The 19,720-nt window shown below is 46.4% G+C and overlaps 1 protein-coding gene across 1 annotated transcript; it reads right to left on the bottom strand.

The window, feature by feature from the left end:
* Window positions 1-14,834: 14,834 nt before the first annotated feature.
* LOC147023063 (uncharacterized) lies at window positions 14,835-17,756 on the bottom strand. Its single transcript, XM_085888075.1, has 2 exons — window positions 17,598-17,756; window positions 14,835-17,473 (listed from the first exon to the last, which is right to left on the bottom strand). The coding sequence occupies exon 2, from the start codon at window positions 17,368-17,370 to the stop codon at window positions 16,099-16,101; it is 1,272 nt and encodes a 423-aa protein (XP_085744201.1). The 5' UTR covers window positions 17,371-17,473; window positions 17,598-17,756; the 3' UTR covers window positions 14,835-16,098.
* Between the last annotated feature and the right edge of the window lie 1,964 nt (window positions 17,757-19,720).

Genomic DNA, 19,720 nt, shown 5'->3' with positions numbered 1-19,720 from the left:
AAAGTGAATAACATTGGACGGCGTAGTTATATACTAACGACAGAATGTTTGTACAGAGTTATTATCTGTGTAAATTAAATAATTGCACAACTGAGTGGTGGGATTCAAAAGTTTCTCAACATGAATAAGGATATGCCTCACTCAGACACCTCAAACGACAATCACTAAACAAAACGGAAAAAAGGAAAATAATGATGTGACAAATAATAACATAGAGCGATGTTTTGTGAGCAAGAAAATGTAACTGACATGCGAGTCGATCATAATAATATACACAAAATCTGTCTGTCTGTCTGTCTGTCTGACTGCGATACATTCTGTCATTACTTATCCAATCGCAACCAAATTTGACAGGAGGACGAAGGGTCACGTCACACAATGAAGGTTGTAGCAACTGCATTTACCCCCCTCCCCATGGGGTTTTCCATTGTGGGTAAAATCTGTGTTAAGGTGTATAAATGTAGCTAATTATGGCATTTTTCCAATGCCACTTATAATAACAAAAGCAACTCAAAGGGCACTCGGTATGCCCAACTGTGTCTGCGGACGTCCTCCTGCAGTTGGGTTACTTCTTATTAGGAGGTTGGTGGCAGGATTTGCACTCCGGCCACCGTAAAACCCTTCATTCCGCAAAACACAAAAACGCAAAAAAATCTGAAAACCCACTCCATGGGAGTACCTCCTGTGCAGGTTCCCTTCACAGGGCAGCTCACTGGATGACGGGATTGGAGCCCCCAATCTTTGATGATAGGAGGGAAACCACGGGGTAACATTCCCGGGTCAGATTGCGGGAGAGTGTGTCGGAGTGGTGTTGAGGTGTCGTCCACCAGACGGCGGTCTCCTTGGGGTAACCTGAGGTGGTCCCTTTGGGTGTGTGCCTGGAATGTCCTATCCCTAAGGGAGGATGATCACCTGTCTCTGTTATCATCTGAGCTCAAGCGTTTGGACATCGGTATTGCAGCTCTCTCTGAGGTTCGGACACCGGATTGCGGCGAGATCATGGTGGGTGGTTACACCTACTATTGGTCTTGTCACTCTGATGGTTACCATACCCAAGGAGTTGCTGTAACTGTGTCCAATAAGCTGGCCCCAATGATAAGTGCGGTAACACCGGTCAACGAGCATATTATGAGACTAAGGATTCGTCACTCCTTAGGTGTCATTTCCCTGGTCTCTGTTTATGCTCCGACTGAGGCGAGTGATCTCACCGTGAAGGATGCATTCTACGCCACGCTCGAGTCTGTGGTTGACAAGAGCCCCAGACGAGATACACTTCCAGTCTTGGGGGATTTCAATGCATCGACTGGAACTGATAGGGATGGTTATGAGACATGTGTTGATCCCCATGGGTCTGGAACTGTGAACCTGAATTGCACTAATAACCTTGACTTTGCAAGAAGTAATGGACTTAAGGTGGCTGGTTCATGGTTTCAGTGCCCACAAGCTCATCGCTGGACTTGGTATTCCAATGCTGGTGGTGTGGCAAAGGAGATTGACCATGTCCTCGTTGATGGTCGCTGGAGGATGATCCAGAACTGCAGGGTCTACCGGAGTGCTCAGTTCCTCAATACTGACCACCGGCTTGTTGGTTAACTTTCTCCCTCACCGAACGCAGACGAGAGTTTCGGCAGGGTCTGCTAGGAGCCTATGTTGATCTCTGTAAAGCATTCGATTCAGTGAATCGGGATGCCCTCTGGAGGATTCTTGGTCTTCGTGAGGTGCCACCAAAACTGATCGATCTGATGTCTGAACTATATTCTGGTACTGAGAGTGCTGTGAGATGTTGTTTTACCATCTCTGACTTATTTCCAGTTGTTACTGGAGTTTGTCAGGGATGTGTACTTGCCCCCACACTTTTCAGCACTTGTATGGACTGGATTCTCGGGAGGATGTCGGAGAGATCAAGCTGCGGTGCATCGTTTGGGAATGTCAAAGTCTCGGACCTTGATTTTGCAGATGATGCAGTCTTCTTTGCATAGACTTTAGATATCCTTTTGGGGGCCCTCGAGGTGCTGAATGAGGAGTCGGAGCCGCTGGGATTACGGGTTTCCTGGGTCAAAACTAAGATCCAGGCTTTCATTGACATCTTGGATGCTGCTGTCCTGTCTGTGCCTGTTTCTTGCGAGGATGTTGAGGTCGTGGAGAGATTCACTTACCCTGGCAGTGATATTCATGTCTCTGCTGGCTGTGTCAGAGGTCAACAGAGGTCTGGGTCGGGCCTGGGGAGTCATGGATTCACTGGATCATGGGGTGTGGCGCTGCCGGTACCTGTGCGGGAGGACCAAAGTCAGAGTCTTCAGGTCCTTGGTGCTTCCAGTCTTGCTCTATGGATGTGAGACTTGGACTCTGACCAAGAATCTGAGACAGAGACTTAATTCCTTTGGTACCAGGTCTCTTCAGAGAATCCTTGGCTATAGCTGCTTGGACTTTGTGTCCAACGAGCAGTTGTGCTGAGAGAGACTCAAATGAGATTTGTTACCTGCATAGTCCGTGAGTGTCAGCTGCAGCTGTATGGACATGTGGCTCGTTTTCCTGATGTTGATCCTGCTCACCAGATTCTCTCAGCGAGGGAGTCTCGTGAGTGGAGGAGGCCAATGGGCCGACCACGTGCCCCGTGGTTGCAGCAGGTTGATCGGCATCTCAAGGAGATTGGGATGGGCCAGGCACCTGCCTGGGGAAGGCCAAACGGTGGCCACTGGAGTACCGGCGGAAAGTGGACGCAGCGACGTACTTTTCTATCACATGATTCCATGTCACCTGACCTGACCTGGTAGAGCACATAACTCCACCATGCAATGCCTGAGCCACGAGAACACATCGGGGGTTGAATAATTTTTGAGATATCGTGCTATATATCATTTTTGGCATGATCTCTCATTGGTGAAGAATCACTGAAAAAATTCTTGTAGCCGGTTACGAATCCAGATCTTCATCAAAATGTAATCAGCTTGTCCATGTCAAACACGGAACCTGTCCACAAAATTTCCTCCAGATCCGTCCACAACTTTTTGAGATATCCTGTACACAAACAAATAAACAAACAGACGGACAAAAAGACAGAAAGGGGTGAAAACATAACCCCTTCATCTTCAGTGGCGGAGGTAATAACAAAACCAATGATAACAGCATAATATAAATGTTATAACAAAACAATATTAATACTAATAATATCCTCCCTCCCCAAGTGATTTTCCTCCCTGGACAAATGTGTGTTAAAGTGTATTAATAGCTTCTCGTGGCATTTTGTGGGGCAGTCCTACCGGAAGTAAAGTAAACAATATTATAAACCACAAACATGTGTAATTACCTTTTTAAACAATCACTACTGCTGTTTAACACCAAACTGAAAAGGAAGAAACCCAACGTTCTTGAGGCATTATATTGTTATCATGCCTGGTGTTAGCTTAATGGTTAGGTTGGTAGGTTTGGGATCCTAATCAGGATCCTAAGGTTCTGAGTTCAAATCCTGCTTTTATGTTGAATTAATACCTGGTGGGGTTGACTCAGCCTGTCATCCTTCCGAGGATGGCAAAATGAGTACCAGCTTGCTGTACCAGTGACCCATCCAGGGTTGTGCCCAATAGCCCAGGAGACTGCTTTGGCAGCACCGATGCTCTGTGCTGTATGGTCCTAATGAAATGGATACGCTTATTGAGACCCCACGGACGAACGGACCTGATCCTTGATCTACTGTAATCTCTATACCCCAGAGAGAATAACAATGTGACCCATCCTGCTGCTTCTGAAGGGAGTCGGTGTACAAGTACACCAAGTCCTAAAGTAATGGGGTATGCATACCCGAAATATTAAAGTCTGTACAGAGTGGGTGTAAAGTTTTCATTTAGAAACTCAAAACAGCTTCTTTGGGAGGAAAGCATTGTGCCGTGGTTCTTTAGAACATCAGGAGAATCTTGTGAAATTGCGATATTTTCTCAACATTTTGATGTGAACAGCAACTAACGGTCGAGAGAAGCTGCAGAGGCAAATTCAGCAGGAATAGAAAGAAAAGTAGATAGATAAAGTTAGTCCTTTCTCAACATGACAGTACGCGCATCTTCAAAAGTGTACAAAATTACACACATCTTTAGATGTCTGAAAATGAAATTACGTGATGCATGTTTGTTCTGACAATTAATATGCTTTCAGCTGATGGTGTGTGAAACGAAGCATTACTGTCTGGACAGGAAAATCAATCCGTCTCATATGTACATAGGATGCCTACGTGGCCGAGCTACTATCATCACAACCGACTGGTTATACTGTTTCATCAGTTATTGGTGTGACAGGACGGAGCAGATGAATGCACTTGCCTTTGAGCTGTTTAGTCTGCGTTTGATTATCGAGCTGACTCGAAACTGTCACCCTTGTGTTTCGCAGACAGTGCGTTATGGCAGTGAGTAAGCCATATTTGGGATGGATGTTAACTTGGGAACCAGTCTGATCAGCATTGGATGGAGGACGTTAATGATCCTATTTTCTATTTCACAAAGTAGAAACCTATAGATTATAGGCTGGCGCTTTGGAAATTACAAGTTCCTGCTCTACAGATGTAGGTAATAATTGCATTGGAAACAGGCTTAGTAATAGGAAGTGCTTGTTGTTGGTTTAATGGTAAGGGTGGTGGGCTTGGGATCCCAATGTCCTGAGTTCAAATCCCACTTGGCCATTGAATCAATACCAGTAGCCCAGGAGACTGCTGTGGCAGCACCAATGCTCTGTACTGTATGGTCCTGATGGATGGATGTGAGTGGGAGGATGTCTGGCCTAGAGGTTTTAAGTATGGTGGAGGTACCTCAGGGATTGGTTGTGGAACCATTATCTATAATATACTGTACAGAGTATTCCAAAAAGACTTTGACAACTTTGGTTGTTAATATATTTATAACCACAAATGTTACCTTTTGAAAGGTTTTTTTTTCTCATAAAGTTTTGTTGAAACTCATCAACTCATAAAGTTTTGTTCACACCATCAACACACTGCAATGTGAGCTCCATTTGTCATGCGCAGGACATCAAGGCAGAACACGAGTTCTTGCCATGTTCAGCTCAGCATGTTTGCGTCCACCAGTGCGCGTGTAGCTGTGATCCGAGAACGAAGATCCTGCAGGTTTGCCACCTCTGACAATATCTCTGACAAACCCCCACAAAAAACAAGGGGGGGGGTGATGGTGATGTCTAGTGATTGTGGGGGTCAGGCGTTTGGTCAATCTCAGCCAATCCAGCAACCTGGAAATTTTTCATTCAGGATGGCTCGAACGACGAAGGCCCAGAGAGAGGGAGCGCCGTTCTGTTGAAAAATGATATCGGGTTACAGGTATTCAATCTGTGGGAAGGTGAATCCTTCAAACATGGTCATGTAAATTGTTGAGGTCACTGTGTCCTTCGCAAAGAAAAACAGACCCATAAAGTGGTCATGGAGAAGGCCACACCACACATTGACCTTTGAACTGTCACGTATGTGCGCAATAACTGCGTGGGGGTTTTCAGATCCTGAGATCCTCACATTGTTCCGGTTGACCTTCCCCGATACGTGAAAGCAAGCTTCATCTGTGAACATGACCTTTTTCAGGTAATCTTCATCATCCTCTCTGAGACTGAGCATTTCCTGGTCAAACACCTTGTGTTTGGGTCCGTCATTTGGTTTGAGTTCCCTCAAAATCTGCACCTTAAGGGCATCTTCCGTCTTTTATGCAAAATCCTCTGCACAGTGGTGGTTGGTGGTCCCAGTCCTCTGGATGTGCGTCGGATTGATTTTATGGGACTTTGTTGAAATGATTCACGCACTCGTTCAACCAGTACTTTTCTGTTTCTGACAACTTCCAGTCTCCTTAAACCTGTCGCACCACTCACTGAAACTAGTCCGCAATGGCGGAATCCTTCCATACCTTGAACGAAAATTAAGCAGAACGTGCGTGTCAAATCTCGTCTTGATGAACCATTCTACGCACTGAGCTTTCTCCTGTGGAGTCGCCATTTTCTTTTACATTAAACCACCAGACCTGAAAATAAAGAAAACTTTATGAGTTTCTGTATCATTATAAAACAAAGGGCATTGTTGTATCATTTAACAACCAAAGTTGTCCAGGTCTTTCTGGAATACTATATATATGTATATATACTTCTTCTTTCAGCTGCTCCTGTTAGGCGTCGCCACAGCGGATCATCCGTTATGATCCGCATACTGATTTGGCATAGGTTTTGCGCTGGATGCCCTTCCTGACGCAACCCTGGTCGCCTCTTACAACACAGGGATAAGGATTGGGTTTCGGCATGATTCCGGGCTGCCCTACACCCTCTCATAGCACGGCCCAGCGCAGAGCTCCCGTCCTCAAGCGATCCTCCAACCCAAGCCTCCGAGTAGCCAGATTACAGGCGCACGCCACTTCGCCTGGTGTGTGTGTGTGTGTGTGTGTGTGTGTGTGTGTGTGTGTGTGTGTGTGTGTGTGTGTGTGTGTGTGTGTGTGTGTGTGTGTGTGTGTATAAATATATATATATATATATATATATATATATATATATATATATATATATATATATATATATATATGACATATCCGCTCATCTGTTCACACTTTTCACTGATTGGCTGTGTGAGGAGGCGAGGTGCAATGTGATTGGCTCCTGGTAAAACTGAATAATGTATCGTATAGGCTTATTAAAAGCTGATATTCGAAATCTGATTACATATTTGATGATTGGAACTCATGGCCTCAATAATTGTATTGAAATCTAAAGTTAATTCGTATAAAAATTAGGAAAAAGCAATTTCTTTCTAACCCGATGTAATTAAGCAATCGGGTTCAAGGAACATGGGGTAAAATGGCTCCACAATTCATTATTTCACTCTTTTGAAGGTAATTACCCAATTTCCGATTTTATATTTTTTTCCATTTTTAACATATAAATACAACATGGAATGGCAGTTTGTTTATGAACAGTGCATTACGATACGGCATCTAACAGGATGATCTCAAGGTACCCACACTCTCCTCTGAGCTGTCTAGCCTGGGTTTGAATCTCGGCCCACCTACAGTATATCTTAACCGTCATCCTGGTGTTTCACAGGCTGGGTGAATTATCAATATGTGCGTCGTCCCTCCGTTGTTAAGTTGGCGTCTCCCTCCCTTATATTCTTTCCAAATATGTTGTTGTTGAATTGCTGGATATTGAGAGATTGCAAGTGTGGATACATTTTTATCATAATGGGTTTGAAGGTGATGAAATAAATGAATTGATGATAGTTAAAACTTGGTATTAAAATGAAAATGTTAAACCTGAAATAAAATGTACTAAAATATGATATGATTCCTATGTATTCTTTTTAAGTATGCATCCATTTGGAATTAACAGAATTATATTTTTAGTTTGTATGGAAAGATCACCTGATTATTAAAGTTTGTATCAGGATGAACTTTGCCAGTAAGTTGAATATAAGAAGAATTGCCTATCATTTTAAAGCTATTTAAAGGATTTTTTTTCATAAAAGACACAAACAAGTTGGAATGTGGATTTAAGGTGTCTCGATGTATTCACTAAGCTCTAGTCACTTCAAGATAATATATATTCCCAGTATCGGGAGAAGCAGACTAACTTTTAACCTACAAATGATGGTAACTTGTTTTTAATGACCATTAGAGTTGGCGTTTGACGTCATTCTAGCATTCTGTGCGTTTTCTGTATTAGGAAAGGATTAACATGTCTGGATTTGAAATATGTGTTACAACCATTCAAGCAGGAGCTGTCTAAGAAGACTGAAGATAAGCTTCACCTAGGTTCATACGGGTCCTTAAAACCCATAAAAGTCCAACATTTCTAAGTTGTACAATTTAAGTACTTAAATGTCTTTAAATTTCAGGAAAATGTTCAAAAGTCAATAAAAGTCAATAAAAATCAGATTTTCCTGTTATTTGGTGAAGGATGCTTCATTTTCCTTGCAGTAGTATTCTAAACAAGGACAAATGTGTTCAAGAGCCGCGTCCTAAAGGTTTTGTCTTCACCAGAAGAAGAACAAGAACAAGAAGAGGAAGAAGAAAAAAAAAACAACTTCCGATATTTTGTCACGTGCCTTGATTAAGCCAATAGCGAGACCCGTCATAGTGTATTTACGTATTTACGAAATATAGTGTATTTACGAAATAAATAGTGTATTTACGAAATTACAATACATTAAATGGAATGATCTTTAAATAGTAACGTGAACTTTTCGAAACTTTAAAGCAAATGTCCAAATATATTTAAAGGTTCATGATAGATGCTCTCAAAAGGCACCCTCAATGCGAGGATGTGTACAGGTGTTTAGTATTTTAGGATATCCGGATCCTGTATATAAAAGAGCCGAGTCCTAAAGGTTTTGTCTTCACCAGAAGAAGAAGAAGATAGAAGAAGATAGAAGAAGAAGAAGAAGATAGAAGAAGAAGAAGAAGAAGAAGAAGAAGAAGAAGAAGAAGAAGAAGAAGAAGAAGAAGAAGAAGAAGAAGAAGAAGAAGAACAACAACAACAACAACAGCTCTCTTCGAGCCACGTTCGCTATGCGAGACGCGGCTAAAAATGATATTTTATTGAAAAAAACTGTTTACCGGTTAAGCGGCATGGTCGCATTTCATTCCTGCCCGCCATCATGCCAGAGCACGTAGCTTTGTTTTTGCGTGGCTGCCAAAGTGGTCACGTGTCTGCATTCGGGTCATCTCGGCATACTTCGGCCGCCATTGTGATCGCTGTCATCACGATAAAAGAGCTGAACAATACGCCTATTATATCCATTATCATCGGCATTTATAGAATTCGTTGACCCAAATTTATATGCACAATACATCAAAGGATGCCTGGACAATTCTATTTCAATAAAGTGTTGCTAGTTTCCCATGGTCAGGCGTCTGTTGAGAGTAGTTTTTCCCTCAACAGACAGATAGAGAAGGACAACCTGGGTGAAGGCATGCTTGTGGTACTGAGGCAGATTATTGATTATTTTTTACTGGTAGGTGGAATGCTCAAAGTTGAAATCACAAAGAAACTGCTATCCTCAGCCTCCAGTTCTCGAGATAAATACCATCAATATCTTGAAGAAGAGAAAAGAAAGGGCAATAAGCCATCCAAAGAAAACGAAAAATGGTTGCAGATGAAGTGGATGGTTTGAAAAAGAGAAAGAAGGTGTTGGAAACTGACATAGAAGGTCTGACCACATTGTCAGAAAAATATGCAGACGAGGCTGAGGCAAAAGGTGGCAAAACTAGCCACAGTCTTCTGGTAAAATCAAATGCTCTCAGGCACTCTGCCAAGCAAAAACGGGGGGAACTCAAAGTTCTAAAAAGATAAATTGAGGAGAAGGCTAAATCCTTGCCTGCTATGTCCTAATTGGATATTACAATAACATGTAGCTTACAACATGTACTGTTCTGTAGTGTAGAAGCAGTCAGGAGCTGCTGCAACTTTGCAGGTGGCAACACCTACAATAACATTTTAACATAACAACACATTAACATTGAGAGTGCTGCCATCTGGAAACTTGTGACTGCTCCTGGCTGATTCTACAGTAACTGTGAAGTGAATTTGCCAATTGGCTGTGTGGCGCTTTGTGCCTTGTCGACTGAATAAGCTCCTGCTGTGTTCTGTATGTTCATTATTAAAATAGATTTTTTGTGAACTTACTATCTTTTTTAATTTCTAGGTGACTCACCTCAATTTACCCCTGGAATTTGTAGGATGTGGTCCTTAAAAAGGGGTTATTTTAGCCCTTAAAAGTCCTTAAAAAGTCCTTAAAAATTACATCTCAAAATAAGTGGGAACCCTGTAAAATCACCTGGAGTTTGTCAAGACCAGACAAACTGGCACCAGTGCCAGAGATGATAAAAAACTGTCTTACTGAAAACTATATAAGGACTAAGATTCTCCATTTGTATTTGAGAGATCTGGAATGAGTTTGTTTGTTCAGAATCTACTATGCATGCATAATAAAGTGTTTTGGCTGTTTAATCAATAAATGTTTTTTATTGTACTGATGACTCAGAGAATTCTTCAACACAAGGAAGATGGTGATACAAGGGAGAGTGGCATGTGGAACGTGAGGGAGATGCCATCTTAACGGAATCTGAGATATGTGAACGTTACTTGCAGCAGAATAAATGGACTTGTGCCCTGCAATCATTCACATTGTTTAGTGTCTGTTGAGCGACATAACAGAAATATTCTTTTTTTGAGAAATGTTATGTATGTGTGTGTATCTGTTGGCTTACTTGGAATCTCCTTATCATTACTGATTAGTCAACATATCGAAGAGCGTTTTTACCATGTGTGGTTAACCCTTTCTTGCTGCATTGTTTACGGATGCATGGACCCTTTTGCTTGATTTATTTTTTTCATCAGGCTGTGAATTTCAAGTCGTATTTGTCAAGAAACACAACTTGGGTGTCAAGTTAGATGAATAACCAAAATTAAAACAAAACTAGAAAGAGCAATCAGAGATTGCGGACCTTCACCAGAACTTGTTTTGTGTCGTGTATTTTGTGTGGCATTTGTTTACTGGTGTGTTACATAATTAATGAGACATAATTAGAACTGCCACTTTATAACTGTTGGCAGTGATGACCGGGTACCAAGACGTCCCACTTTGATTGGACACCTGACACTGACCCATGACTTTTTTTTTGCTATTCAATTGAATTTAGAATTGGATTAAAATAAATTCAATTCAAATCAAATGGAAGACCAAATAGTACAGTCCTGCATTGGAGTAATCAGAAGGAACCAGAACAAGCAAAAAAATAAAGATGAAGTCATCAGGAGGAACCTGGATAGGATTCACATTTCAGCTGCTACTCCTCTACCTTCAAATCCATCCAAGCACAGCCAAGTGAGTCTCTTTCAAAAATTAAAAAAGGACCCAGATCAAGAAAATTGAATAATTCTGGCTGCCAGACCATGTGTTGAAGTTGAAAATTGAAAACTTTCAAGTTGAAATTTAAAATATGTATTCCCCATCACCACTTGATTATGATAGTGAAGTTTCACTTCAATTGATTAAGCTGTGCCAGAGAAAACATTATTTAATATTTTTCTTCAATCAAATATTGCTGCCAAACCATGTGACCTATCAATTATTCCTTAAAAAACGTGCACACCCAAGGCTTGGGGAACATTTGTGTGAAGTTTCCCCTTGATCTGGCCAGCCGTTCTGGAGATGAAGATTTTTTTATCGGTTTTAGGGTAAATCTAATATGGCTGCCAAACCATGTGACCTATGACATCAAATCGAATCTTGTCCCAGCTTTGAACCATCATGCTGGTGTTTCGCCAGCAGGGCCGTCTCTCAGATGGACTATAAACTCGGCCTTTAAACCCACCTTTAGTTGGTGCACTTTTAAGTTCCTGCACTTTCATTTGTGAAGAGTAGGCGAGCTATCGCCAGTACCCTGGCCAAATTCCAAATTCCTGCACATTCAGTCGAGGATTCTGCGTCGAGTGGCGCCTCGTTCAGGATTGTAATCTCGTCAAAAATCTGCTTCAGTAGCACTGACGCTCTGCATAGACTATAGAGCATGGTATGATGATGATACCCTTACGTGTATGCAGGGCACTGCATCAACGGCACTGCTGATCCTCAGTAACGGTGAAACTGACAGGACGAATCATGTCTCTGCCTATAAATGAAAATGTAAGTTAAGTTTACAAGAATACCTGGGTGCAAGAAGTACTTAAGTCAATTTTTTTTAAAAAATGAGCTGGCACCAGCACTATAATGTATTGTTGTGGTTGACGAAATTCGCAAACCACCATTCAGGTCCCGTAGGTGAGATATCTCTGTAAGTATATGTGTAGTAGCCCAAACCCGTTGTTTAGAGAGAATAAATGTTACTCATTCGGGCTGCGACCCTTTAAGATAGCCGTTTTTCTTTTACTATCTTTATTTTGGACCAACCGCCATTACTACCACCACAACCACCACCAACCGAATCTCGACAACCACAGCCACCTTCTCCAGAACCGCCTTCACAACCTCCACCTTCTCCACAACTACTTTCACACACCAACCACCAATCGCAACGCCGCTTCACAACAACAGCAACGCCAACAGCCACGACCTTTACCGTCACAACTCGCTCTCGCAACTATCGCATCACCGCCATTCCCGCGCCGCTTGTGGGCACCGATCCTGGACTCGTACAGGGCGCGCACCGAGCAGCGGGTGCAAAAACAACAGCCTTTCCGAGAAATCGGATCAAGAATGATTCACGCCCACTTCTGTTCCGTCCTATCAGCGAGCGTGGGGCGATTTGGCCCCGCCTCCAGGTGCGTCGGAGTATAATCGCTATATGCAGATTCGCGGATCAAGAATGATTCACGCCCACTTTTCCTCCATCCAATGGGGGAGCGTGGCTCCGCCCCGAGCCATTCCTGATCCAAAAATCTGCATATGATTTCTCCTGTCGCACTATAAAGCGCCGAGCGCGGAGCGAATCAGTTGGAGGGAGTTGGGCAGTTGGAGGCAGTTGGAAAGAGTTGAAGAGTTGAACAGTTGGAGGCAGTCAGAGAATCGAGGCAGTTGGGAAGAGTTGAAGAGTTGAGCAGTTGGGGCAGTTGAAGAGTTGAGCAGTTGGGAAGAGTTGAAGAGTTGAGAAGAGGAAAGAGTTGGAGAGTTGTGGCGGCGGCGAAATCAGTCGAAAGAGTGTCTGTCGGGGTCCGGAGAGGCTGGAGAAGCCAAGAAGCTTTGTGGAGGTCGGTGCTCGTGTCAGAGTCGGGGAGCTGCGGAGAGGGGAGGCCGGTAACGCGGTCGAGGTCGCAGTGGCGTCGCTCGTCGCGGGACCCAAGCCAGCCAGATATCCTCACCCCCCCCCCCCCGAGCATCAACAACCCCCCCTGTTTCCCCCAGCGCTGAGATAGTGTGAGAAGGGGGCCCCGTTCCCACCCCATTCCAGGCAGTGCCAGCGAGGCCCGCGGAGTCGGGGCGCCGCCGCCATTTTGCGGCTCATCACCAGACGGGTAGGCTCGACGCAGTCTCAGTCCCAGGCCCGTCTGCCCCCTTATCATTGAGGGTGGCCCCTTTTTCTTTTGCTTTGGAGTATATGTGTTGTCGGCGCCGTCTGTGAAGTAAAACTGTGTAAGTGTTGCCGTGTGCTCGCGTAGTCGGTAATAGATCTGCATTGTGTCTCTTTTGTTACATTTGCTTTTTGTGCAGAATTGTCGTGTTACTTGAAATAAGAGCGAGAGATGAACCTTCAGAGTTTAGGCTTTATTCCATTTGATTGGAGCCGCTTCTGTGGGCACACCAGGAAATACAGGTTCAGCTAGGAGTACATAAGCAGAAACGTATACATGTGCAGTTAACCATTGCAGACTAATCCGCGTAAGCACGGAGTTCGATATAATCTCCATTCTCACCAGTCAATGAGCACCTTCAGTTAACGAGCATCAAGTGGACAGCCGATGTCAATAGCAATGCCCCGGGGACAATCCACCCGTGCCGCAGAGACCTCCCCTTATACGCGAGACGCACAACATGTGATCCCGCGTCATGTCCCTTGATTCACGTTAATTCACCACATTCTCCTCACCTTTAAAATGTAACTAGGGGCCCATCTTACACACCATGATTGCTTTAGCACTATAGGAGTATACATTTCAAGCAACGCGGACTAATTGATCTACAGAAGCATACATGCCAAGCAGTGATTATTTTGAGTTGTAGGAGCATGGAAATGAGCATCGATATATGATATAATGGGCATATAGGAGCATGAGCAGCGAGAATGCCGATAATCCCCTTTACAGATTGAGTCGTCGAGGGGGCCTTATTCGTCGACCTCTCCGGGAGTAAACGGCAGTTTCACTTGAGGGAGACTCCCGATCCTCTTGGTGAGCCTCGACTTGTGCCGGGGATGACTCCTCGATCGCTCTCGGGGGAACACGGCAGCCCCGTCGCCTGGCGGAGTTCCTGGGGGTAAATGTCAGAAGGAGGAGAGCCAGGAGGTGGTGTACCGGCGGGAGGAGTACCGGCGGGAGCCAGATGGCGAACCGACACAGTGGTCTCCCTGCCATCCGGGAGCCTGACATGAGCATACTCTGGATTAGTGTCAATGAGTTCGACCCCCTCCACCAGCGGTTCATACTTGCTTTGTCGTACCGGGCGTTTCATGAACACTGTACCGGGGTGGGTCAGCCAGTTGGGCACCGTTTGACTGTCAACATAACGTCGTTGGTGAGTAAACATACGTTCGTGAGGAGTGGCATTTGTGGACGTGCAGAGCAAAGAGCGTATGGAATTCATTGCGTCAGGAAGAGCAACCTCCCATCGCTCGGGGCCCAGTCCTCTCGATTTCAGCGCCAGAGTTATGGCTTTCCAAATAACTCCATTATACCTTTCCACCTGCCCGTTTCCCTGTGGGTTGTAACCCGTCGTTCGACTAGTTGCTATGCCGTGCTCTAATAGGAATTGTTTTAGCCCGGCCGACATGAAACACGGCCCTCTGTCTGAATGTATGTACGAAGGTCTCCCAAACATAGCGAAGACGTCAGAGAGACATTTTACGACAGTGCCCGAGGTCATATCCGAGCACGGAAACGCGAAAGGGAACCTTGAATATTCATCAACAACGGTGAATATGTATCTGTTGTCTGTCTCGGTGGGCAGGGGCCCTTTGAAGTCGATGTTTAGTCTCTCGAAGGGGGAAGTAGCCTTGATCAGTCTGCCAGATGCCGCGCCAAAGAATCTGGGTTTTAGTTCAGCACAAACAGGGCATGAAGCATTCATTTGTTTAATATCTTCAACAGAATAGGGAAGATTTTGTCTGCGTACGAAATGTGCCATCCTGGTTACCCCTGGGTGGCACAGAGACACATGGAGGTCTTGCAAAGCCTGACTGATTGTTGCCGAACTGTAGACCCGGGAGAAGGTATCTGCAGCAGGGTTTTCCTTCCCGGGCCGGTAAACAATGTCGTACCTGTAGCAGGCTAGGTCTATCCGCCATCTCATAATTTTTTCATTCTTAATTTTCCCGTTATTTTTCCCATCAAACATGAAAGCCACGGATCGTTGGTCCGTAACGAGCGTGAAGTGGTTTCCCAGTAAATAATGTCTCCATTTACGCAGCGCTTCGACGATGGCGTACGCCTCCTTCTCTATTGCCGAGTGTCTCTGCTCGCTTCTAGAGAGAGTTCTCGAGAAGAAAGCGACCGGCCGCCCAGACTGATTAAGTGTTGCAGCTATGGCGTGATTTGAAGCGTCGGTCTCCACCACGAAGGGCACCGAGCTGTCGATCGATAAAACCACGGACTTACTGATATCATCCTTGAGATCGTGGAAAGCTTTCACGACAGCGGCATCTGGTGGAAAGTTTTTGCAATGCACTAGGGGATGTATTTTCTCGGAGTATTGCGAAATCCATCTTGCATAGTAAGCGAACATCCCGATCACCCGGCGCATTGTCTGCAAGTCCTGAGGTGGTGGAAGCTCACGGAGCGGGCGCAATCGCTCAGGATCAGGCTTAATTGTGCCGTCGGCTATCGTGTAGCCGAGAAGGTCAATTGACCTTGCCGAGAATACGCATTTCTCGTAGTTGAGAGTCAGATTATATTTTCCAGCAATGCTCAAGAATCTGTCCAGATTCCTATCATGTTCCCTCTGATCCCTACCGCACACTGTGACATTATCCACGTAAACAAAAGTGTCTTCGAGGTTTTCATCTGAGATGATGTCGTCCATAACCCGTTGGAAGCAAGCTACTCCATTCGTGACACCGAATGGTATCCTTCTGAACTGGTAGAGGCGCCGCCCTGCCTGGAATGCAGTGTACGGTTTGTCTTCCTCTCGGATGGGAATTTGATGATAGGCGCTTCGCAAGTCGATGGTACTGAATACCTTATAATTGGCCACGCGTTCGACCATCTCATCTATGCGCGGCAGGGGGTAGGCGTCGAGTTGGGTGAAGCGATTGACCGTTTGGGAATAATCGACAACCATCCGTCTCTTATGGTTCTGACTGCTGGTTACTAACACCTGTGCGCGCCATGGCGAATCGCTCGGTTCTATAATTCCCTCCTCCAGTAATCGCTTGGTTTCTGAAGTGATGAAATTCATGTCAGCAGTGGTATATCGCCGCGATTTGATCGCTATCGGTTTGCAGACCGGCGACAAGTTAGCGAACAGCTGGGGGACGTCACCTCCGCGGTGGTCAGCGCATTTAAAATTAGACGAGGCTTGCTTCCTCCAAAGGGTATTTCGATGCTCGTGTGCTGCTTGAGGACATTATGACCCAGAATTACGTCTGCGCACAAATCACGAAGCACCAGCACCTTTACATCCCGATGCGTGTACCCTTTTACGTCCAATTCAACATTGCAGTACCCTCGTACGCGGGATTGTAGTGAGGTGGCGGCCATGCATACCGTATTGTCAGTCGGGTGGATTACCCATTTCCTGCCCTTCACTAGCGAGCTGTTGACGAAACTTTCAGAGCTACCGGTATCAATCAGTGCCTCAGCCATATGCCCGTTAATTCGCACGTTGATGATAGCCTTGGATAGATTCCCCGGGGAGGCTGCAGTCAATTTATTTTGCGAGTAGAGAGCCGCAGAAGTGGGTTTATTCCTCCTTAGAGTAGATTTACATACCCTGGCATAATGCCCTTTCTTGTCGCAATTCATGCATGTGGCATCTCTGGCTGGACATTTTTGACGAGGATGCCTTTTGTACCCACAAAAGAAGCATTTACCGACCGGAGCAGTTGCTGAGGAGTTTGACGAGGTCTGGGTATCCGGCTCCTCGGGTGTTTCTCCATCCCTCATGTCTGGCTGTGTCTGTGCCAGTGGGGTTCCTTGGGTTCCCATCGTAGCAGCGTTCATGAGCAGCATCGGTGTCCCAAATGACTCAGATTGCTGCTGAGCCGTATCCATCGCTCGAGCCTGATCGATTACCTTGTCAAGAGTGGGTTGCGCTTTCTCTAGTAAGCGTTGCCGTATGTGGGCTGATCTGAGTCCTTGGATGAATGCCTCCCGTGTCGCTTCCTTTCGGTGTTCCTCGGCGCTTACGGCCCGGAAGCTGCAGTCTTTTCCCAGCTGATTCAGAGCTTGCAGGAACTGATCGATTGTCTCCCCGGCTGCTTGCTTGCGTGTGTTGAGAAGATGTTGTATGTATACCTCGTTCTTGGGCTTCACGTAGAGCGCCTGCAGTACGTCAATCGCTGCTTCGTAAGTGTCGCACCCCGAGAAGAGCCTGTACACGCCGGGCGAGACATGATTCACGAGAGCGGCAAATTTGTCAGCTCCCTCCGCGATGATGGTCAGATAGTGTGAGAAGGAGCAGAACCAATGTGACCATTTCATTTCTGCGTCAGTCGTGTTTGGGTCTGCGTCGAACCTCTCTGGTTTGTAGATCTTGTCCATCTTTGGTTGAGAGAGCCGAGAAAATCAAATGGAATAAATTGAAATAAGAGCGAGAGATGAACCTTCAGAGTTTAGGCTTTATTCCATTTGATTGGAGCCGCTTCTGTGGGCACACCAGGAAATACAGGTTCAGCTAGGAGTACATAAGCAGAAACGTATACATGTGCAGTTAACCATTGCAGACTAATCCGCGTAAGCACGGAGTTCGATATAATCTCCATTCTCACCAGTCAATGAGCACCTTCAGTTAACGAGCATCAAGTGGACAGCCGATGTCAATAGCAATGCCCCGGGGACAATCCACCCGTGCCGCAGAGACCTCCCCTTATACGCGAGACGCACAACATGTGATCCCGCGTCATGTCCCTTGATTCACGTTAATTCACCACATTACTTTTACATTTGCTTTTGGTGCATAATTGTATATGTGTGCTTTCCGTTTGCCGCGGAATAAATGTGCTTTATGTTGAACTGTTTTTCCCGTTTCGCTTCGTCTTTTCTTTTATTGAATCTCCATCTTACTTCACGTAAAGGGTTGGTCGTGGGCTAAATACGCCCTATAATTAATCGAACCGTCGAGGTTGACGATAACACCGCTCGGTTATCCCGATAGTACGGAATGGGTCGCTTAAAGTGGCCCGTGTCCGAAGTCGACCTGCGGCGAGGTGCGATGGCCCGGTCTACCCTCCGTGTGGGTACTTAGGTAGGTCGAATTTGGCGAGCAACCCTATCCCACGCGGGGGGCCGATTGGCACGATCGTGATGAGGCCGAAAGGCCCACCCGTGACTAGTTCCCAGCGTTAGTCCGAGAGGGTCACGACGGGATTGTCCGTCCGGTGGGCGACGTGCCGTGATTCGAGTTACGTGGCCGTTCGCACGCCGGCGGGCGCGAATCCGCAACACTGGTGTCAGGAGTGGGATTCGAACCCATGCCTCCAGAGGAGACTGCGACAGAGGAAAGAAAGCCGAGTAGCGGCTGCAGCTGTTTCGGGAACCGTGCCGGGTTCACCCAGCAGCGAGCGCGAGGTCCGTGCTGTGCAACGCACGAGGCCCCCACGTGCTCGCTTGCGAGAGTGAAGTCCCGGTCCGGAAGCGCACGCGGTGGATTTGCCGATCCCGCGGACGGACAAAGTTTAGGCAGGATAACGGATTTGGACCGGACGGGTTCTCCACACGGACGTGTGTGTGAAGCTCCAACGGGCAGAGCACATGTGTTCGCGTGGGGAACCCCTCGAGACGTGGGGCTTGTGTTTTTTTATGCGCACGGTGACGTCATAGCTGCACGTGGGGTTGGAATCCGGCAGGAGGGGTATCCCTGCCGGATGGTACCGTCCAAGGAGGGACGAGGTACACATGCAGCTGCATGACGTCACGGGCAGGTGCAAAGTGCGCGAGCTGTGAGTTGCCGCGCTGGTGCTGCGCATGTGGAAAAAAAAGAAAAAAAGAAAAAGCAAGCCTCACTTTCGGGTGCACAGGATTCCCGGGCAAGGGGTGGAAGACCCCCTTACCAGGGCACAGGATGGAAACTAGTTAGGGGGAAGGGTTAGCTTAGCTGGACCGGAACCATGGGGCAGGGGTAAGTCCTCATGGGGCCCGTGGAATGGATTCGTTAGAGGGATTGTTAGTCAGATTTAGGTTGGGAAAATGGAGTATGGGATTATTTTGGAGACAGAGACAGACTTTGGATGTGTAGTGGGGACGTAGCTTAGCTACGTAGGTTAAATGGAACGTGCTATAGTTTAAGGGACGACGTGGGAGCACGAGTTTAGTTAGGGGATGTAGTTAGAAGGATGGCAGAGTTCAGCGGTGAATGTGTTGAAGAGTTGTTGGTGAGTGAAGTGGAAACATGTGCTTGGTGAATGAGTGAGGCCAGCGGGTCTGTGTGAGTGGAGCGAATGGGGAATGCATGGTGCGATGAGTGATTGGGGGGAGGAGTGACTCCCGCCCAAGGGACCCCCGGGGTCAGTGTAGAGTGAGTTAGGGGGTTAGTTAAATTGAAAAATGGAGGTCGTTTTGCTGTTGGTGGGAGTGTAGGCTCAAAACCCATTTGGAGGGGTGCAGGAGCCCTGTTGACGGGCTGGGAGCGTGGCTGCGAAAGGTGAGTATCGCTGAGTGGGTACCCCGGGCACCAGGCTAGTCGGCCGTAGTAGGCCAAGGGCCCATGGGGGGCCGGAATAGCGTAGTGGGCACGGGTGCGTCTGCTTGGTGCGGGGGCCCGGGGCGCCATTAGCCGCGTGGGCAGTGTTGTGGGCACGGGTGACCCTCGGAAAGGGGCCCGGGAAGCCAGCCTGCCACGTGTGCGTTTCAGGGGAGGTGCCATGGGGGCACTCCCCGGTGTTTAGGGAGCTAG

This window comes from Eptatretus burgeri, chromosome 7, assembly GCF_056783735.1.
Source record: "Eptatretus burgeri isolate ZD-2024b chromosome 7, Ebu_testis_v1, whole genome shotgun sequence".
NCBI classification, from domain to species: domain Eukaryota; kingdom Metazoa; phylum Chordata; class Myxini; order Myxiniformes; family Myxinidae; genus Eptatretus; species Eptatretus burgeri.
The sequence above is the reverse complement of the archived record's forward strand: the minus strand, read 5'-3'. Positions and strand labels throughout refer to the sequence as shown.